General features: G+C 41.2%; 1 protein-coding gene across 6 annotated transcripts in view; it reads left to right on the top strand.

Moving 5' to 3' along the window:
* LOC120655707 overlaps positions 1 to 20,044 on the top strand; it is an 84,376-nt gene extending 64,332 nt beyond the window's left edge. For 4 of the 6 annotated variants that reach the window (XM_039933668.1, XM_039933670.1, XM_039933671.1 and 1 more), the window contains 29 exons: positions 79 to 374; positions 3,933 to 4,017; positions 5,566 to 5,874; positions 6,010 to 6,402; positions 6,482 to 6,797; positions 6,878 to 7,036; positions 7,147 to 7,310; positions 7,412 to 7,592; positions 7,677 to 7,946; positions 8,025 to 8,225; positions 8,807 to 8,861; positions 11,101 to 11,231; positions 11,353 to 11,862; positions 12,018 to 12,839; positions 13,250 to 13,326; positions 14,344 to 14,806; positions 14,893 to 14,979; positions 15,637 to 15,792; positions 15,874 to 16,058; positions 16,135 to 16,668; positions 16,764 to 16,941; positions 17,117 to 17,259; positions 17,334 to 17,460; positions 17,637 to 17,858; positions 17,965 to 18,321; positions 18,411 to 18,569; positions 18,652 to 18,933; positions 19,508 to 19,687; positions 19,832 to 20,044. In XM_039933668.1, the coding sequence (XP_039789602.1) occupies positions 79 to 374; positions 3,933 to 4,017; positions 5,566 to 5,874; positions 6,010 to 6,402; positions 6,482 to 6,797; positions 6,878 to 7,036; positions 7,147 to 7,310; positions 7,412 to 7,592; positions 7,677 to 7,946; positions 8,025 to 8,225; positions 8,807 to 8,861; positions 11,101 to 11,231; positions 11,353 to 11,862; positions 12,018 to 12,839; positions 13,250 to 13,326; positions 14,344 to 14,806; positions 14,893 to 14,979; positions 15,637 to 15,792; positions 15,874 to 16,058; positions 16,135 to 16,668; positions 16,764 to 16,941; positions 17,117 to 17,259; positions 17,334 to 17,460; positions 17,637 to 17,858; positions 17,965 to 18,321; positions 18,411 to 18,569; positions 18,652 to 18,933; positions 19,508 to 19,591 (6,946 nt within the window). In that variant the 3' untranslated portion in view covers positions 19,592 to 19,687; positions 19,832 to 20,044. The remainder of the gene's footprint in view (positions 1 to 78; positions 375 to 3,932; positions 4,018 to 5,565; positions 5,875 to 6,009; positions 6,403 to 6,481; positions 6,798 to 6,877; positions 7,037 to 7,146; positions 7,311 to 7,411; positions 7,593 to 7,676; positions 7,947 to 8,024; positions 8,226 to 8,806; positions 8,862 to 11,100; positions 11,232 to 11,352; positions 11,863 to 12,017; positions 12,840 to 13,249; positions 13,327 to 14,343; positions 14,807 to 14,892; positions 14,980 to 15,636; positions 15,793 to 15,873; positions 16,059 to 16,134; positions 16,669 to 16,763; positions 16,942 to 17,116; positions 17,260 to 17,333; positions 17,461 to 17,636; positions 17,859 to 17,964; positions 18,322 to 18,410; positions 18,570 to 18,651; positions 18,934 to 19,507; positions 19,688 to 19,831) is intronic. The other 2 variants (XM_039933667.1, XM_039933669.1) reach the window with 1 other exon arrangement.
* The last annotated feature ends 576 nt before the right edge of the window (positions 20,045 to 20,620 follow it).

Raw genomic sequence — 20,620 nt, 5'->3', positions numbered from 1 at the left:
TCACTAACTTTGTTGACATATTAATTTTTTCTTCTGATTTCCTTTGCTTAATGAGATATATGTTTAACATTAAAACAGGTATGCTTCAAAAGAAAAGGATATCTGGGCTCGATCAGTTGTTAAGGACCTTACAATTGAAGCTGACTCTGGTCTTCTTATTCTTGAGCCTGTAGATGTTTCATGGAAATACACTTCAGTCAATGAAAAGACAAACATAGTGTTGACATCAACAGATGTTTGCATCCATCTTTCACTGAGTGTCGCCTCTCTTATTCTTAAACTGCAAAATCAAACTCTTGCAGCTTTGCAGTTTGGTAATATTAGCCCATTGATTTCTTGCACAAACTTCAGTAGAGTTTGGAGCTCACCACAAGGTACTTGTGTGCTACCTATTCTTTATTTTTTCTCACACCGGCAGGAGAGCTGCCCATCATTATTTTAAGAATGAATTAAATCAAAAGTACAAAAGGTATTACACACATCCATATATAGCAAAGGGAGATTAAAGGGAAGGGGTGGACAAAACAGACTGACAGTGCAGACCTGGGAACAGCAGCCATTTGATGTAAGGAGATGAACAAGAAGATATCAGTAGTGGAACGAAAACTGCAGGGTATGAAATTAGGGTAGGGTTGGCAGGGTAATTTCTCCAACTGATTCATGAAGAGATGACTGAAACTTCTTAATACAAAGATACACAGCTCTCCTGCGTGTTCGAGAAAAAAAAAAGATGATTGAAACATGACCCACTGGATTATTAAGTCCAAAAGCCCATTTGCACCAGGCGAGACCAGAAAGTGAAGCCTTCTGGTGGTGTCAAAAAGTTGGGACATATCTGGAGATGCTCCCTCAAAGATTCAATTTCTTCCAGTGTATCCAAATTGTCCTGGTGGTCAGGATGATCAAGGAATTAAAGCCTGTCCTTCGTTCATTGAGGATCCTTTCTGCATCATAGCTCCACCAATTTCCAATGTGGCTATCAGAAGGCTGTAGGTACGCCTGATAAAACCCGACCCGATTGATAATGGAGAACCAAACCCTACGGAAGGAAACTCATCCAGTGATAGGATCTTAAACCTTTTCCAGCTCTAGAACGCAGAGCTAACATTATGCCGGGTGTGGTAGCCCTCATCAAGGCAATTGGTCTGCAGTCTGGAACAATTTTACAAGGCAAGACATAGGTAGAATTTTCACCTTAGATGTGCCCACTGTTTCCGCACTCGCTCTCAGGATTCAAGGCCAGTACTGCCGGTGAATGTCTTCTTGCATGCTGACTGCGTTGGCAGAGGGAGTGTGAACCCATATATAGGTGTCAGGCACATATTGTCCCACACCTGCCAATATTTGAGTGCTGCTTGGATAGACAGCAAATCTAAGGAACTGAGCCTTAGCTTGGTGGAGGGTGCAGGTGTACACCCCTGCTAACCAGGTTGAGTCCTCTTTCACTCAAATTTGGGTGGCTATTTCTTCTTACAATGGCACCTACTTCCACATAGATTGGTTGAGTGTTTTTTAGATGGCGATCCTTTGATTTCTTTGGTCCAGCTATTGTCAGTTAGCCCCACAGCCAACATGTCATGGATGACAATACTCTCTTCAATAGCTGCCACTAGATTGAGACAAGATTCGTGAACGATTCCCCTTTAAGCTATTGGTATGTCCAAAGGAAGCTTTGACTGTCATTAAAATGTATGTGAATGATGTCCAGGGTCTACCCGTCTGAAATTATGTAACCACAACTACTACAAACGATACACACAATAGTTTCATGATCATGTATTCCCTATTGGAGAGAATAATTGCCTTGTATTCCTCCAAACCCTTGAAGGGTGGGATATATAGTTCCTATACATGAGCCTCTATACATGGGCTCACATATACACCAACACCCCCCCCCGCAGTCTGAACTACCGGCGCAGTGGTGTTCAAGACTGGACAACAAGAAAGCCAACCCCCCCCCCCCTCCCCCCGCAGCCACAATTAGCCACCGGCTACGTTGAGGCTGGAGCGAAACTCCGAGAAGGTCGAGGAGGGCAGTCCCTTGGTGAAGATGTCATCAAACTGGGAGGTAGTCGGAACACGGAGTACCCGAACATCGCCGCTGATGCTTCGTCCGCTGATGCTGGACGGGGTTGGTGGAGAGATACACGGCGCTGACGTTGTCGCATTAGACGAGCGTGCTCTTGGCGAGTGGGCTGTGGAGCTCCGCCAAGAGCTGTCGGAGCCAGGACGCCTTTGCCACGCCGTTAGCGACAGCCCGGTACTCCGCCTCAGCACTGGAGCGGGAGACAACCGGCTGCCGCCTGGACGACCAGGAGACCAGGGTGCCGCCCAGGAAGACAGCGTAGCCGGAAGTGGAGCGACGAGTGTCCGGGCAGCCAGCCCAGTCAGCGTTGGTGTAGACCACCAGCTCAGCAGAGGACGAGCGGTGAAGCACCAGGCTGAGGTCCACAGTGCCACGGACGTAGCGGAGGAGACGCTTCAGCGCAGCAAGGTGTGACTCCTGGGGATCATGCATATGGAGACAAGACTTGCTGAACAGCGTAGGTGAGGTCCGGTCTGGTGAAGGTGAGGTACTGCAAAGCACCGGTAAGACTCCGGTAGGCAGTAGGATTAGCCACCGGATCACCCAGATCAGCAGACAGCTTCGCCTGAGTGTCGACAGGAGTGGAGCAGGACTTGCAATCAGTCATCCCAGCCTGCTCTAGAATATCAAGTGCGTACTGCCGCTGGTGAAGGAGAAGACCAGACGGGCGAGGCTCAATAGTGACGCCCAAGAAGTGGTGGAGCTGACCCAGATCCTTCATAGTAAACTCCTGCTGCAGAGTGGAGATGACACTCTGAAGTAACTGCTGACTGGAGACTGTGAGCACAATGTCATCGACATAGAGCAACAGATATGCAGTCTCATCCCCACGGCGGTAGATGAAGAGAGACGTATCAGACTTGGCTTCGGTGAACCCCAATGTCAGCAAGAACGTGGCGAACCGAGAGTATCAAGCCCGAGGAGTCTGCTTCAGACCATAGAGAGACTTGTTGAGCCGGCAGACCATATCCGGACGACTCGAGTCCACAAATCCCACTGGCTAAGAGCAGTAGACAGTCTCTGACAGTGCCGTGAAGAAATGCATTCTTCACGTCCAGCTGGTGCACAGGCCAAGAGCGCGAGAGCGCAAGCGAGAGGACCGTGCGCACAGTAGCAGGCTTCACCACTGGGCTAAATGTCTCATCATAGTCCACACCAGGCCGCTGAGTGAACCCCCGGAGAACCCAGTGAGCCTTGTAGCGCTCCAGTGTGCCATCAACCCGACGCTTATGCGTCCAGATCCACTTGCCAGTCACCACATTGCAACCAAACGGACGCGGCACAAGGTCCCACGTCTGGTTGGCAAGAAGAGCCGCGTACTCCTCTTCCATCGCGCGACGCCAGTGAGGATCCGCCAAGGCGTCGCGGACAGAGGAGGGTACCGGAGAGACCCACGGCTCTCCCTCGGTGGCGGAGAGAGTCGCGGCCTGAGACGCCATCCGCCGAGTCACCATGGGATGAATATGAGAGTGGCTCTGATACCATAATGAAGAGAATAATTGTCTTGTATTTCTCCAAACCCTAGAAGGGTGGGATATATAGTTCCTATACATGAGTCTCTATACATGGGCTCACATATACACCAACATTCCCAAACCAGCCAGCTCAGTGTCTTGACAAACCTTTGCCCAGGTGACACACAATGTGCTTTGCATCGGTTTTCCCATTACGCAAAATAGCGCTTCTGGCCTTGTCAGTGTCCTTGATTGCCCACTTGGGGGTGCCAACGCTATAGGATGATAAATGGGGATTGGGCTCACAATAAATGTTATTGTTTTATGCATATTCTAGTTCAAGTAGTGTGGGTCATCCCTTGCTTATTTCTTCGAGTGATTCCATACTGCAGGCGACCTACCTGGCTACAACCTCACCTTCTGGAGGCCACAAGCTCCCTCAAATTATGTGATTTTGGGTGATTGTGTGTCCTCGAGGTAAATTTGTCCCCTCAGATGCATCATGATTGTGAAGTAATTTACTTTCTTTAAGTGTTCTTTGAGTTTTGGTTACAGTAACAGTTCTGTCTAAGTCTTGGTTTTATGTTTAAGATACAATCTTAATCAATCTTGTGACTGTAATTTTAACACCCTTTATACAAGCTTAATAAAGCTGGCATGTGAATGTAACTTAAGTTAGTTAACGCTTTACTGATAGATAATATTAGGATTAAGAACCTGTTGCCAATGGCATACATTTTTTCTTTCTGTCTACATTGATCACTATGGCTTCACTCTGGAAGTAACTGATCTTCACAATTTGTAACATGAATCTGGTTTTTTGAAGAAGTATTGAGTTAATTTTGCAGAACTAGAGAGTAATTGGCAAACCATCGCAAACTACGGATTCATTATATCCATATTTACACATTTCACTCAACTACATATTTAGGGAAAATGTGTCAATGTATCCCAAAAATATAGATTTGATGCATCAAAGTTTGCAAAATTACAGATTTTTTCTGGTTAATCCTGCAGTTTCTCCTGATACATAACAGTGTATCTGTAATGTTAATAGTTTCAGCAGTTTTGTTATGCAACACATTAAATATGTATTTGCAATATTTGACTGTGAAACCTGCTGTATTTTGATAGTTTTGAATATACTTAGTTAAGCGAAACAATGTTTTACGGTCGGCTAATCTAACCTAGTCGGGATGGCACCGATAAGGTGATTAGTCGAGATTAGTCGTCGATTAGGCTGATTAGTCGAATCTAGTTGAGCCTAGTCATCTGTATAGTCGTCATGTACATCCAGGACCGATATGATAGGCATATTATATAGTACATAGTAATACTATATAGCAAACATCAGCACCATAAATTTTGGCGGGAGCTCCTGGGCAGCGGTCAGCGGGGAGGCATGGAGCTCCTGGGTGTTTCCTCGGCGGCGACATACTCCTGGGTGTCTGGATGCACTGCTGGACGCACCTTTGGGCATGCAGCAGCGTGTATTTTAGCGGCCGGTGGTGCGTATTTTGGTGGACGGATGGTGGTGCATCCGCGTGTTTGTTCTGACAGGTATTATGGGGTGAGCTGGCTTGGCAACACCTGCAGCTATGAGATATATACCCAAAACCTAATGGGCCTAATTAGCCCAGTAGGCAGTAGCCCACCGCCCACCAGGCGAGTCCCATTATCTCAAATCTGATCGATTGCAAGTCTAATCGGACAACTAATCACGATTAAACGATGACTAACCGGATGACTAGGTTTCTAGTCGCTCAGACCTAGTCGCTGGCCCTTATCGGTGGCAAGGGAGCGATAAGCCTGACTAATCGAGAATAATCGTATTGGACGACTAGAAAACACTGAAGCGAAACTTGTAACTTATGCTAGAAAAGATGCAAACTGCAATGGACTTATATTTACAAAAAGAAATAGGATAAAGTTCTGCTCCTCTTACCTTTATTTCCACCAGTTGTCTGGATATTTAGAACTTCATTATATTGCTTCTGCTGAAATTGATATCTTGCATCTTCACAGGTCTGTGCCACCATCTCAGGTCGTGGTTGCTGTAAGTAATACTTATGGTCGTGTACGGAAACCTCTTGGATTTAGGCTTCTTCATGTATTGCCTGGTTCGCTAGATCTCATTGATTCTTCTCGGTCAACTGATGAAAATGAGTGTTCCATCTGGATTCCGGTGCCACCACCTGGATATTTAGCTCTAGGGTGTGTGGTAAATATTGGAAGGCTACCACCTTCTAACCATGTAGTGTACTGCCTTCGTTCAGATCTTGTGACTTCTGCAACATTTTCAGATTGTATACACACTATCTCATTTGCTGCTGGGTATGACATCATTATCTTTTTTCTCGTTTGACTTGCCATTTTGTGCATTGTAGTCATTTTTCTTTCTTTTTTTCTGTAAAGAGTCTATTAAGTACCAACAAAGTGTGAATGGTTCACTTGTTTTAATTTCTTTAGCAGAATAATCTCTGGATTTAGCATTTGGCGTGTGGATAATGTGATTGCTTCGTTCTACTCACATGCTTCTACAGAACAACCCACTAGAACAGAAGCCCTTGATTTGCACCATGTTCTTCTTCGGAATCCAAATTGCTATATTGTTAAAGATCTAAATGCAGATTCACCTGTTGAAAATGACCAGTCTTCTGATCAATTAACTCACCACCGCAAGGGTACGTCTGGATGGGATGTGCTTCGCACTGTGTCAAGACCAAGTAACTATTGTTTGTCTACTCCACACTTTGAAAGAATATGGTGGGATAAAGGCAGTGATACAAAGAAGCCATTTTCTATATGGAGGCCATTACCTCGTTTTGGCTTTGCTTCTGTTGGTGACTGTGTAACTGAAGGGTAATGGTTTATTTATACATTTACAAATGCTAAATACTATTATTTGTGATAGTTATTGACATGCCCCTGCATCTTTCAGGTTTGAACCGCCTACTCTTGGCATTCTGTTTAAATGTGACACAGTTGTTTCTGAGAGGCCTGTACAGTTTACTAGAGTGGCACAAATTGATAGAAAAGGCCTGGATGAAATATTCTTCTGGTATCCAGTGCCACCTCCTGGATATGCTTCCCTAGGATGTATTGTGACAAAAACAGATGAAATGCCAAGCAAGGACTCCATTTGCTGCCCTAAATCGAGTTTAGTTAGCCAAGCGAATATTGCAGAGGATCCTATCACCAGGTCTTCTAGCTCGAAGGGTCCTAACTGCTGGAGCATTTGGAAAATTGAAAATCAGGTAATCCTTCATGCTTACCCGTATTTCTTGTAGATACTATCTCAGCTCATGCCATTGACTCATGTTCTTTTGGTTTATAGGGTTGTACTTTCCTTGCAAGGCCTGATGTGAAAAAACCATCAGCCCGACTGGCATACCATATTGCTGACCATGCGAAGCCCAAGGCACGTGAAAATATTACTGCAGAGTTGAAGCTGGGATGTTTGTCAGTCAGCATCCTTGACAGCTCTTGTGGAATGGTGTGTATGCCTGCTAAACTATGACCCTCTATTAGGAATTCAAAAGTTTAATATTCTTAAAAATGTTTCTATTTAGTATCTACAGGTCAGCTAATATTTCAAATTTTTAGGTCACGCCACTTTTTGACACTACAATCGCAAATATAAATCTTGCAACACATGGAAGATTTGAAACAATGAACGCTGTATTGATCTGTTCTATTGCTGCATCCACATTCAATAGACACTTGGAGGCATGGGAACCCTTAATTGAGCCATTTGATGGGATATTCAAGTGAGACCTGCTTAGTTATTTTGCATCTATTTTGACAATATGTACTGTTCTCTTCTAGAATTATGAGCAGGGACCTTAACATTATTCTACCATCATTGAAGGTTTGAAACATATGATACCAGCGAGCACCCTCCTTCAAAAGTTGGTAAGAGGATTCGTGTTGCCGCAACAAGTCCTCTAAATGCCAATCTGAGCTCTGCAAATCTTGAGCTTCTTATAGAAACTTTAGTTTCATGGAGAAGACAGATTGATCTAGAAAAAGATTCATCAATGAAAAATGGAGTATGACCTTAAACTTTCTACTATTAGATCCTTCCTGATATGCGTATATTTTAGGGATTGATTATGTGCATATCCACTTTACAGGACACTGTCGGAAATATGAAAAAAGCTGAAGATTCTTCCTGCTCTGCATTGAATGAAGAGGATTACCAGAGAGTAGTTTTCGAGAACAAATTAGGATGTGATGTTTATCTTAAGAAATTGGAAGATGCTGAAAACATTATTGAGCTCTTACAGCATGAGAATAAAGTTTCACTGTTGATGCCGCCTCCCAGGTTTTCTGATAAACTAAATGTATTATCCAATTCTACAGAATCAAGATATTATGTTGTCATACAGATCTTTGAGTCCAAGGTAGTATTTGAACTTCGTGCATCCTGCACTCCACACTTTTTTTATGAAGCTTACAGTTTTATTTTTTCTCCATGTCAGGGCTTGCCTATCATAGATGATGGCAATGGTCATAGCTATTTCTGTGCTTTACGCTTACTTATTGGAAGTAATGCTTCTGATCAGCACAAAGTATTCCCACAGAGTGCCAGGACAAGATGTGTAAAACCTGTGAGAACTAGTGAGTTAGGGACTCATTATGCTAAGTGGAATGAGCATTTTATATTTGAAGTTCCAGAACAGGTTACTGTCAATCTGGTCTTTTCTTGTCCTTTCAATGTTTTAGTGCAGTTGGCATTTTTATTTCTTTCGCAGCATGTTACGTAATACAGTGATAAGCTTTATAATTGTTGAAGTATAAGTGAACTGCCCACCTCTCCCTGTCAGCTTAAGCTTTTGGGTTGAATTAGTTGGTGCATGCAACTCAATATGGTATTAGGGCCAGAGGTCTCGAGTTTGAATCCTACCGGGGGTGATTAAATAAAATAATTGCAGCTGACTCCTATTTCACGTTTGAGGCCTAGCGGAGCCTACACTGAGGAGCGTTGAACTGCCCACCTCTCCCTATTAGCTTAAACTTTTGGGTTGAATTGGTTGGTGCATGCAACTCAACAATAATAAATGAATAACTGATGCCATTTTTATTTTTTCACCGAACTGTAAGTATATGTCATTATTGATACAGATGGGATTTAGTGTGCCAAGATTTTGTTTTTTTCCATTTTCTTTTACAACATAGTGTACCTAATTTCAGATGTATTCCCCTATCTATTTCTTCTTGAACGTTGATGACACTGCATTAATTCTAACGCTATACTTTGCAGGCCTCAGCTAATTTAGAGATTGAGGTAACAAATCTTGCATCAAAAACTGGGAAAGGTAATTTCTGGAGCTCTAACTTAAAATCTGTTGACCACTTATCTTGATTTTTTTTCTTTATGGCAATTCATTACATGCCAATGTACACTGTCTTTATCCCTCGCATGCCACCTGTATTCTCACTGGCATATGTTATAGGGCCACCTATCAGTAATCTTTTTTCCTCGGATATGTAGGAGAGCTGCATTTCATTGCATTAAGAGAGGGAAAAAAAGGCCAAAATAGGCAGACAACACACACCCATCAGTGATGTAACTCAAAATATTGGCCCACCTATAGTGATATAACTCAATTTATTTTGAGGGAATTGGATCCTCAAATTACAGTGGGATTTACCATCATTTAGGTTGTGTTTGGTTAGTGGATGGATGGGGTGGGGATTGAGCAACTCCGTTCCTATGGTGTTTGGTTGAGGGATGGTGGGATAGAGTTGCTCCTGGAGGGGATTATATTCCAGGATGAGCTCATCCCGGAAATAGAGTCAGATGAGCTCATCCCAGTTGCAAGGCGTCAGCTCCCTTCTCCACCCTTCGCTCCTCCGATCCATGATCCTCATGTGTTCAGGTGCCCCTCCGACTAAGTGAGGTGCAAGCAGGGGTGGGCGTGGCTGAGGCGACCCACGAGCAGGAGTGGGTGGAAAGCCGGAGGGTCGAGGTCTTCTGCTCACCCAGTGCTGCAGCCCTTTTGCATCCCCTCTGCATCTGTGTCTCCTCTTCGCTTCCTGGGTCCACATCCATGGGCAGAAACAGAGTGCTCTCTCTGCTGCTATCCCGGTGCTGGTGGCTTGTGCTTGGAGACTGATTGGTTCGGTTGAGAGAGGGAAGGGAGACAGTAGTGCTGGCTGTGCTGTTTGCTTCAGAGAAGGAAGATCCGGGAGGCAGGAAGAAAGCTACTCCCTAGCTAGCTGCTGCTGGCAATTGGAGGAAGGAGAGCTGCTGGTGGAGGAGATTGATGGTGACTGGTCATGTTTAGTGTACAGAAGCAGCAAGGAATCCATGGTCACATGTCGGATCGGAGAACGGAGCAGCCTGTTGCTTGGATTTGGAGCAGGTGGGAGACATCAATGGGGCTTGGAGCAGCTGCTGTTCCTTGGATTCCATGACCGACAGGTGGAGCCCACCATGGCAGTGTCTGACTGAGCTTTTATCTCATCCTTCCCGGTCCCTCCAACTAAACATAAAATGGAGCCATTCCATCCCTCCAACCTAACACAAAGCTGGAACCATCCCATCCCTAAAACTAGGGATGGATTCATCCCATCCAACTTCACTCTCCAACCAAACGATACATTACAGTCTTGTCAATCCCTATGCAATTTCAATTGGAACATGTATATTTTGCTCTTTGTTAGGATTTGAAAATGATATGTTTATTCCACTTTGGTGCTTTTATATAGGTATTATAAGATTTGTGATGTTTGTTGTTGCCATTTCTTCTTTATTAGCCATTCTAGATCAAACCTTATAGACTGTGTGATGTTTCTACTATGTTAATTCCTCATAGACAAACTTGGGGTTTGAGATTTGAGATCCAAGATAAGACTGGATAAGTATCACGTAGTACCTTATCTTATATTATCTGTATGGCTCGAACCATAAGCATTTATTATTTTTAGAAAAAGGAAATGTATCCGGCTTCTGTGACTGCACACAACCAGAACATAAGTATTCATGAGAGCCTTATGTAATTACCTCTGCCAGGGTACTTAAAGGTATTGGAAGGGACAAGGGTGGTTGAAACCTAGGTTGAAATGACTAAAATATTAGGGAACAAATGGAGTAATTCTTCACCTCAGCCCAGCCATAGGCCCTGGTAAACAAGATTTGAATGTTTAACTTATATGGTACATCAAATATTTCTACAAGGAAACTGGTCAAATTAACATGGAAACTAATAATCCTCAGTTTAGAACTTATGCTTTATATCTGATGTTTCTGCTGACAGAACTTAAATTTATAGGCTATTTGTATAGTTAAAATTATATTAGCCTAAGGTTCCCAGTTTTTACTGGGAATTGCTGGGTGATCTCATTGTGGGCAGGATCTTGTACTTGGTGACCTTAATCTATTATATACAAATAATTCACGACTCTCCTGGGTGTTCGAGGGAAAAAATTAACAAGATCTAACATGCTGTGCATTTCATAGTTTTAAGTTTCCACTTGATAAATAAAGTAGAATTGTGGTAAACGTTTTGACTCTTTAAGGTTTGTTAACATCTTCTCTATTTGTTTTGGAAGGCGAAGTACTTGGTTCTTTGTCAATTCCGATTGGACGAGGAGCAACAATGTTGAAACGAGCTCCTTCAATGAGGATCCTTCAGCAAGCTTCTGATGTTAAACGAGTACTAACATGTCCTCTTACAAAGAAGGTAACAGTTTGTGTTTTCTAGTTTTTGCTCATCTGTTTGGATAGCATATGAAATTCATGTTGCGTTATTGACTCTTCTGTTCAGCCCATACTGAGATGAAAAGCACATTCTCAACTTGTAGGGTCAGGTACCTAATTATGAAGACAGGAAAAACTGTGGTGTTTTAGTCCTCTCAAGCTGTTATGTAGAACGACCTACTCATTCGAACTTCCAGAGCATGAAAGGCAGCATAAACCATGCAGCCAGTAACTTCTGGATTGGACTTAGCCCAGATGGTCCATGGGAAAGCTTTACTGCAGCTTTGCCAGTGACAGTCCTTCCAAAATCGCTTAACAATAACCATTTTGCATTTGAGGTCAGCATGAGGAATGGAAAGAAACATGCAACCTTGAGAGGTCTTGCAGTTATTGCTAATGATGCTGACATTAAACTTGAAGTATCTTTATGTCCGGTAAACAAGCTTAATTGCTCTGTGCCGAATACTAGATCAGTGAGTTCCACCAGTTCTATTGATGAAGTATTTGAAAATCAGTGGTACCGACCAATTATGGGCTGGGGACCTAACCCCTCGAGTGATTATGCAAATGACTTAAAGCAATGGAGCACAAGGAACTGCTCGTACTCATCGAAGGTATTTTTTGGGACATGCTTATGTATGGAATCACTTTTTCCTATAATTAAGAAAATAAGTATGATGGTTCTCTTTTTGGTTTATATAATGTGAAAAGATCTTAATTCATAATAATCTATTAGCTCCTAACAGAATTCATGAAACCTATTTTGAAGGTATTTTTTGAGCCTGATCTTCCATCAGGTTGGAGATGGACGTCGCCATGGAAAATTGAAAAGTCAAATTTTGTAGATAATGATGGATGGGCATATAGTGCTGATTTTCAAAACTTGAATTGGCCGTCATCCTCTTGGAAATCTTCTAAATCACCACATGACTTTGTGAGGAGAAGGTGTTGGGTACGTTCGAGACAAAAATTGCAAGAACAGGGTGTGGAAATTCCTAGAAAAATACTTGGTACTGTCAGTCCTCATTCATCTACTGCATTGCCTTGGACAGCGATGATTAGGGATCTGGATCTGTGCTTGCAAGTCCGTCCATATTCTGAAAAATCAGAGGAACCTTACAGCTGGAGCCAGGTTTGTTCACTAGGTTCTGAGAGCGTACCTAAGCAGCAGCAGCAGCAGTCTTCACTTTCTAGGCCAAGCACCTTATACCAGTCCACGGCATCATCAGGGAATTCCTTTCTTAAGCTTGCTGAACTTGAGAAAAAGGATGTGCTTTCATATTGTCATCCTCCTGTTGGCAATGAAAGAAATTTCTGGTTTAGTGTTGGAATCGATGCTTCTGTCATTCATACGGATTTGAATGTGCCTGTTTTTGATTGGAGAATTTCTTTCAATTCAATCCTTAGACTTGAAAATAAGCTTCCGTATGAAGCTGAATATGCTATTTGGGAAGTTTCCACTAAAGGTAATATGGTTGAAAGGAAGCATGGAATGGTCCAATCAGGTGGAAGTGTATTTATCTATTCAGCAGATATACGGAAACCTATTTACCTCACGTTATTTCTCCAAAATGGTTGGATTTTAGAAAAGGTATTGTATCTATTTTCTTTACGGAACATGTTAGATGTCAAACTAATGGTTCATGGCATTATAGTGTACCTGGAATTCTGTACCACATGCATTTGAGGATCTACAGGACAAGTGATTCCCCAATCTTACATATGGGACCGAACTCCGAAGGGGTTACTCCCTCTGTGTTAAAATGTTTGATACTGTTGCATTTGGACACGACATTTAATCATTCATCTTATTCAAAAACTTAGTGCAAATATACAAGAACAGAGTCACGGTTAAAGTACCTTCAGTTATAAAAAGTTGCAAGATTTTTTTTTGATATGACGAATGATCAAACATTATTAATGAGGGTATTCAGTGGTCTATCTTGTCATTTTCTCACAGAACTGAAGTACAATAATTTTGTGTTTAACTTTTTCTTTCAGGATGCTGTATTGATAATGGATTTGTTGTCCTTGGAACATGTTTCTTCTTTCTGGATGGTTCAGAAACAAAGCCAAAGGTTTGGAACCTTTTGCGACATTCCTGTGTTCTTTTCTTTTTCTTGAACTCATAATCTTGTGTATGATGAATAGTATTAGCACTTGTGTTTATTTTCTTTCATTCTTCACAACAAAAATGCAATATGTCGGTTGTGGACATTGCATGTACAATGAATCAGTGTTTTCAGCTAGACTGCAGCAAAACCTCGCAAACTTCTCATATCAATCATCCAAATATTCGCATTTTGGACTATGTGGTCATGGTTTGGCACTTCCCCAATTGTCCTATACAAACTCCTCTCTTCAGAGCATATGTAGCAGCCTTTACTGCTCTCTACCTCGAGATGGGGATGGTGCAGCCTTAATATGTGGGGGTGTTTGTGGTCTGGTCCTAAAAATGTGTGTAGCTTTGTAATAGTCTTGTTCTAGAACTGAACTTTCCACACTGTAGTCCAAGGTGTGGAATGTATTTTGTAATTGGACCACTCTTTCTTTCTCTCTTAATACAAAGATACGCAGCTCTCCTGCGTGTTCGAGAAAAAAAAAGAGCATATGTAGCAGCCTCACTGTGGTGACATCTTATAGAAAACACATTGCTTTTAATTGATGTATCTAAAGTTTTCTTATATGCAATTCCAATTTGAGCTGTTTATAGTTGATGCATTAAATTCAGTTATGGGTGGTTTGGAAAATCATCACATTATGCCTAGTAGACAAATGAGGAATGGTGTTGTCTCACCTTGTTCCTGGTGCTGGGATTAGCCCATGACTGGCTTACCCTCATCAAATTACATACACCCTAATATGAATGAATTTATATGATAAGATTTTCGGTAGCATGACCAGTGTTCTCCTAGGATTTGTATGCAAAAATCTTACAATGATTACCTAGGTTGTGCAGCAAGCGCAGTCATTGTTGCTACTTGCTAGCACTGAATACGAACCACTCTGCTACCCCATTTTTCATATACATCTGCCATTGCTTTCATTCTTTGTTATATTCTTTTATTTATTTCACTAATTTTGGTGAATATTAGGAGACTACGTGTTAGTGTTGAGCATGACCTAGGAGCAAGTGATGCTGCACCAAAGACGCTGAGATTATTTGTTCCTTACTGGATAAAAAACCATTCTTCAATTCCACTATCTTATCGCATTGTGGAAGGGGAACCAACAGAAAACTCAGATGCAGACTCACTTAGTAGACCTGAATCGCTAAGTAGAGTGGCTAAATCTTCAAAATTTTCCCTTAAGTATTCTTCAAAGTCCCTTGTCAGAAGAGGCACAATGTCGAGAAATATGCAAGTACTGGAAGTTATTGAAGATTGTGGCACAAACTATGTGATGCTATCGCCACAAGATTACTTGAACCGGTCTGCTGGTATGCGCTCTGAGTCCAGGGATAACAATTTCAGCCCAGCTCGAGTTGCAATATCTGTGGCTGTTGGTAGTTGCACACAGTACAGTATAGGAGTGTCTCTTTTTGAGCTTGAGAACAAGGTATACCTTGTGTAATGTATGCTTTCATCTATTGCTTATCTTCTTGAAGCATCATTTCATATATATATGACGTCATTCATCTCCAGGAGCATGTTGACATCAAAGCATATGCTTCTGATGGCTCATATTACTGGTTCTCCGCTCAATTGAAGATGGCTTCAGATAGAACAAAGGTTTGAGTCTTTATATTCCCAGATTTGTCGAATATTTGTGGTTTATAATATGTTAATTGGCTATACATTTTTAGTCACAACTAAACGTTCTTTTCACCAATTGCATATCGTTTGATGGATTTTTCAGATGTAGATCCATTAGTATGTTTTTTTAAAAAAAAAAACTCTGCTATATGTAGAGATTAGAAACGAGGATTGTTTTGCTAGGCATTTCAACTCATTTGTTAATTTAGATGTACAAATGCTGCCAATCCCTTGGGAACTGATTGCAGTGTTGACTCCCATTCATCTATTGCATTGCCTATGAATGAATTTGTTGGTGATACAGATTCGCAATAGGAACTCTGCGGTTTGGTCCTTGTGCTCAGTTACATATTATCTGATCAATATCGTACTTAAGCGTTCTATTGTTTTGTCAGGTAAAACCAAGGCGAATAGTTTCAGTGTTCATTCTGGTCCTGCTGGCATAGCCTGCTAGGCCACTTAATATCCAAAACATGAATTGATTTTTGTTATAGATTTGCATTTTTTTTAATTCTTGTTTCATGTGTTTTGATAATTCTATTGTTTACATGAGAAGGTTTGTTATGGAGTGTTTGTTTGAATAATTCACTATATTCTTTGGACATTTCAGAAAATAATTAGCTAATAATGCAGGTGGTAAATTTTCTGCCACAAGCACTTCTTATCAATAGAATTGGGAGGAATATTTTTCTATCTGAGTACCATAATGAGACTGAGGAGCCCTTACAGCAATATGAACCTCCAAAAGTATTTCAATGGCGATCAGAATTTGGATGTGAACTTTTAAAGGTTATTAATTTGAACTGGCACTTATTTGCTTCCTTGTTAATGTTATTACTCCACCGTTTTTTATCTTTGTGATGCTTGCAGTTGCGGCTGGAGGGATACAAATGGAGTACACCTTTTAGCATAAATACCAGTGGAGTTATGTGTGTGCTCATGAACAGTATTACAGGAAATGATCAAACTTTTGTGAGGGTAAATGTTAGAAGCGGAACAAAAAGTTCACGCTATGAAGTTGTATTTCAGCTTGATTGCTGGTCCAGCCCATACAGGTACCTGCTTTATTCATGTCAACTTCACACCAAAACTTCCTACACTTAATTAAGCAAAATAAAATTATGTAAGCAGGGTGGAGAATCGCTCCATGTTCTTGCCTATACGGTTTCGGCAGGTCGGTGGTGACGATTACTCATGGCGTAGTCTGCCTCCAAATTCATCAGCTTCCTTTTTCTGGGAAGATCTCAGCAGAAAGCATCTATTGGAAGTATTGGTTGATGGGACTGACCCTATGACCTCCATGACATATGACATTGATGTTGTTATGGATCACCAGCCACTGACGAATTCAAATGCTCTTAAGAAGGCTTTACGTGTCACTGTTTTGAAGGAGGGGAAATTGCGTGTTACTCAAATTAGTGATTGGCTGCCAGATAGTAGAAATCGGGGACAGATAATTGAAAGGATATTATCACCAATCTTTCAGCCATCAGAGGTCGACTATGGGCAGTCATCCCCAGATCTGGATAGTGAATTCCATGTTACTTTGGAACTAATGGAGCTGGGCATTTCTGTAATTGACCATATGCCTGAGGAAGTTCTTTACCTCTCAGTGCAGCAACTATTAGTTGCATACTCATCTGGAATGGGCTCTGGAGTAAATCGGTAACAAGAATATACTCTTGGTTCTTTGCTAGAGTACCTTTCTCACTTCTTAGAAATTCCCATTTGTGTACTCAAATATGCTCCTTTCATGGCAGGCTCAAAATGCGGATGCACTGGATTCAAATAGACAATCAATTGCCATTTGTTCCTATGCCTGTCCTTTTCTGTCCTCAAAAGCTTGAGAATCAGTCAGAATACATTTTCAAGTTCTCTATGACAGTGCAGACCAATAATTCTCTAGATTTTTGTGTGTATCCATATGTTGGTGTGCAGGTGATGATCAGCTTTCTTTTTTAGAACACAAAAGGGAAAACCCTCTGAGAATATATATATAAATTTTATTTAAATATGTTCAAGGAGGACACCAAAAATCTTATAAGTTTCACAGTTTTGTGGCATCATTCACCTGGCTATTTCGTTTTATATTATTTTTCTTTACTCTTTGTAGGTTCCTGAGAGTTGTGTGTTTTTTGTTAACATACATGAACCAATCATTTGGCGCCTCCACGAGATGATTCAACACCTCAAATTTGATAGGATATATAGCAGCCAACCTTCAGCTGTTTCAGTGGACCCTATACTGAAAATTGGGTAGGTAGCTGACCACATGGTGTTCCTTTTTTTTTTTTGCCCACCTATTAACTAAACTGAACCTTTTCTTACAGCCTTTTGAACATCTCTGAGATTCGATTTAGAGTGTCAATGGCAATGTCCCCTAGCCAACGGCCAAGGGGAGTTCTTGGGTTCTGGTCGTCCTTGATGACTGCATTGGGAAACATGGAGCATATGCCGGTAGGACAGCTATTGATATTTTATATCCTCATCATCTTGACAAGTATAATAGTTTCCATATGTATAAAGATGTGATTTATCTGCACATGTACTTGCAAAAAAAAAGATTTATCTGCACATGATACTGCTCCCTTAGTCTGCCCCTTATACACTGATGTATTTTCTTTCACATCCAGGTGCGTATAGCTCAAAGGTACCGAGAGGAATTGTGCATGCGGCAAAGTGCACTTATGAACTCAGCTATATCTAACATTCAAAAGGATCTTCTTAGCCAACCTCTTCAACTACTTTCCGGTGTTGACATTCTCGGTAATGCTAGTAGCGCTTTGAGTAACATGAGCAAGGGTATAGCAGCACTGTCTATGGACAAGAAATTCATTCAGAGCCGAATGAGACAGGTGCGTTTCTGTTTCCTTTTTCTTGACTAAGCTTATGAATGTATTTAACTTGCCAAACTTAAGATATGTAAGAAGAATTATCATGTTATTCCTTTATTTTCTCCAGGATAGCAAAGGTGTGGAAGACTTTGGTGATGTCATAAGAGATGGAGGTGGTGCTCTTGCAAAAGGCATCTTCAGAGGTGTCACAGGCATATTGACAAAGCCCATTGAGGGTGCAAAATCTTCCGGTGTTGAGGGTTTTGTACAAGGAGTTGGAAAGGGAATAATTGGCGCAGCTGCACAGCCAGTTAGTGGAGTTCTTGATCTTTTATCAAAAACTACTGAAGGTGCCAATGCGGTAAAAATGAAAATATCATCAGCTATAATGGCTGAGGAGCAATTGCTGCGTAGGCGTCTCCCTCGAGCTATTGGTGGTGATAGTTTGCTCTATCCTTATGATGAGCATAAAGCAACTGGTCAGGTAATTAATTTTCTTTCTCGGCTAGTCTTAATTAACTATGAAAGAACCTCTCTAATCTGGTGACATTTTGCAACTTATGTCTTATGAAGGCTATCTTGCATCTAGCTGAATGTGCTACATTCCTTGGTCAAATTGACATTTTTAAAATCCGTGGAAAGTTTGCTTCTACTGATGCTTATGAGGATCATTTTGTACTTCCTAAGGGGAAGATTCTTTTAGTTACTCACAGAAGAGTACTACTGCTTCAGGTAAGACCATTTTTGCTCTTGATGTGCCATTTTTTTCACTTGCCCCTCTGATTTTATTACATGCTTGCATTCTTGGTTTCAGCTACCAATGATGACTCAGCGTAAGTTCAATCCTGCAAAGGATCCTTGCTCGGTAATCTGGGATGTGTTATGGGATGATCTGGTAACGGTGGAGATGACCCATGGGAAAAAAGACCCTCCAGGATCCTTGCCTTCAAAGCTTATTTTGTACTTGAAAGCTAGACCTTCAAACTCGAAGGAAGTTGTTCGTTTGGTCAAGTGTAACCGTGGTTCAGATCAAGCAACTATCATTTACTCTGCAATCGACAAAGCTTATAAAGCTTACGGGCCAAATTCAGTAAAGGTACATTGAAGTGGCTTGTGACTTTTTAAATTAAGGAAAAAGTTCAATTTACTCCCTTCAAGTATAGCTGAAGTCTGAATAACACTCTAAACTATAACTTGGTTTAGTTTACCTCCTAAACTATGTCATTTAGTTCATTATACCCCATAATACAATTTGTCTTTTTTGTTTCTCCATACACATGTTGAATTTTAATTTCAAACTTTGCAAGGTAGTAGTGGACATCACAAAACTTATGAAAAAAAATTATAATTTTTTCATCGTTATTTTTCATATAATTTTGAGCTCCAATAATTAATATAACCTATCAAAATAATGATAAAAACTATGTATTTTTTTCTAACATGTGTTATGATATGTACTATTATCTTGTAAACTTTCAACTTAAATGGCATGACCGTGGGTTTGTTAGTTGTCTAGTCTAATCTGAGAGTAATGTTTTTTTCCGTGCTCTCAAGTAAATTTATCTTTAGTGAGTCTCAACTTAAGTTTATAATTTAACCATACCAGGATATTGTACCTTTTTTACTTTACGACTGTTTCAATAACCTGACCCTTGCTCATGACATTTCAGGAATTATTGAGATGGAAGGTACCAAGACCATATGCCCCACGCAGTAATAGTGATCGAAATTCCCAAGAGTTGACATTTGGTTAAAAGATCAACAGATTTCCATTATTCCAAAACTGTAGAAAATTATGTTATGGATATTTGTTAATAGTATGATACAACCAACACACTCCAAGACTGAAGGTAAGCTCACTTGAGTGCCTTTTCTCAATTAGACTAAATGTATCATTGTTGATAGTATGTTGTGTCGTTTGGCTTCAAAGAAAAAGTAAATGTTTTCAGGCGTAGTATACGAGTATGTACTGAATGTGGCTCTTTGCTTTGCAGGTATTTTAGGTTCACGCCTTGGTTAACGTAAGTGGCACTTTGTTTACATGTGTACGTTAGGGAGCAGCATAGGTTTTCTGCGCTGCATGTACATAGTTTTCAGGTGGCGCCGATATGGTGATGTAATTGACGACCATATCTGTGATTAAAAATTTCTAATACTGCACCATTTATGGCTTCTGTTCTTGATGCAAAAGATCGTTTTCTCCTGCACGAAACATCTTTACACCCACCCACCTAGGTAATTTCGAAATTTGCAACAGAAGTTTTCGTTTGAGACAGACATGCTGCTAGTTGAAGAGCAAATGCGATCACCCACTAGAAAACACATATCTGAAGGTTAGGCTTCTTATCATGGTACTGGCTCGCTCTATGCCTACCCTCCCAATCAGGCAGTGTAACACCCTAAATTTCACCTTTAGAGTGTTTAGCGTAATCCTATAATTCTTTTTGGGCTTCAAAGAAACACACCATAGGCTTAAACATGTGTTGTTGCACCCATGCCGGTGATCTTTTATTTTTGTGAGGTTGCGTTTGAGTTCTAGAGTTAGGCCCTGTTTGGGACAGCGAGCGTCAGACGCGCTTCGCTTATACGCCAACGCGGACAAAACGTTGCTTCTCTGATTCTCCCCTGCGCAGTTCAATCCTCTGCGTTTTGCGTTGGGTGCGATCGGGAAACGCGAACCGTTTGGTGCGATTATTTCTGCTTTTCGCGTTTAAGCGCCGCGAACGCTGTCCCAAACGGGCCCTTAGAATTATTTGCAATTTTTTCTAGGTTGAATTCTATTT

This window comes from Panicum virgatum, chromosome 1N, assembly GCF_016808335.1.
Source record: "Panicum virgatum strain AP13 chromosome 1N, P.virgatum_v5, whole genome shotgun sequence".
NCBI lineage: Eukaryota > Viridiplantae > Streptophyta > Magnoliopsida > Poales > Poaceae > Panicum > Panicum virgatum.
Note: the sequence above shows the minus strand (reverse complement) of the source record. Positions and strands in the feature narration are given on the sequence as shown.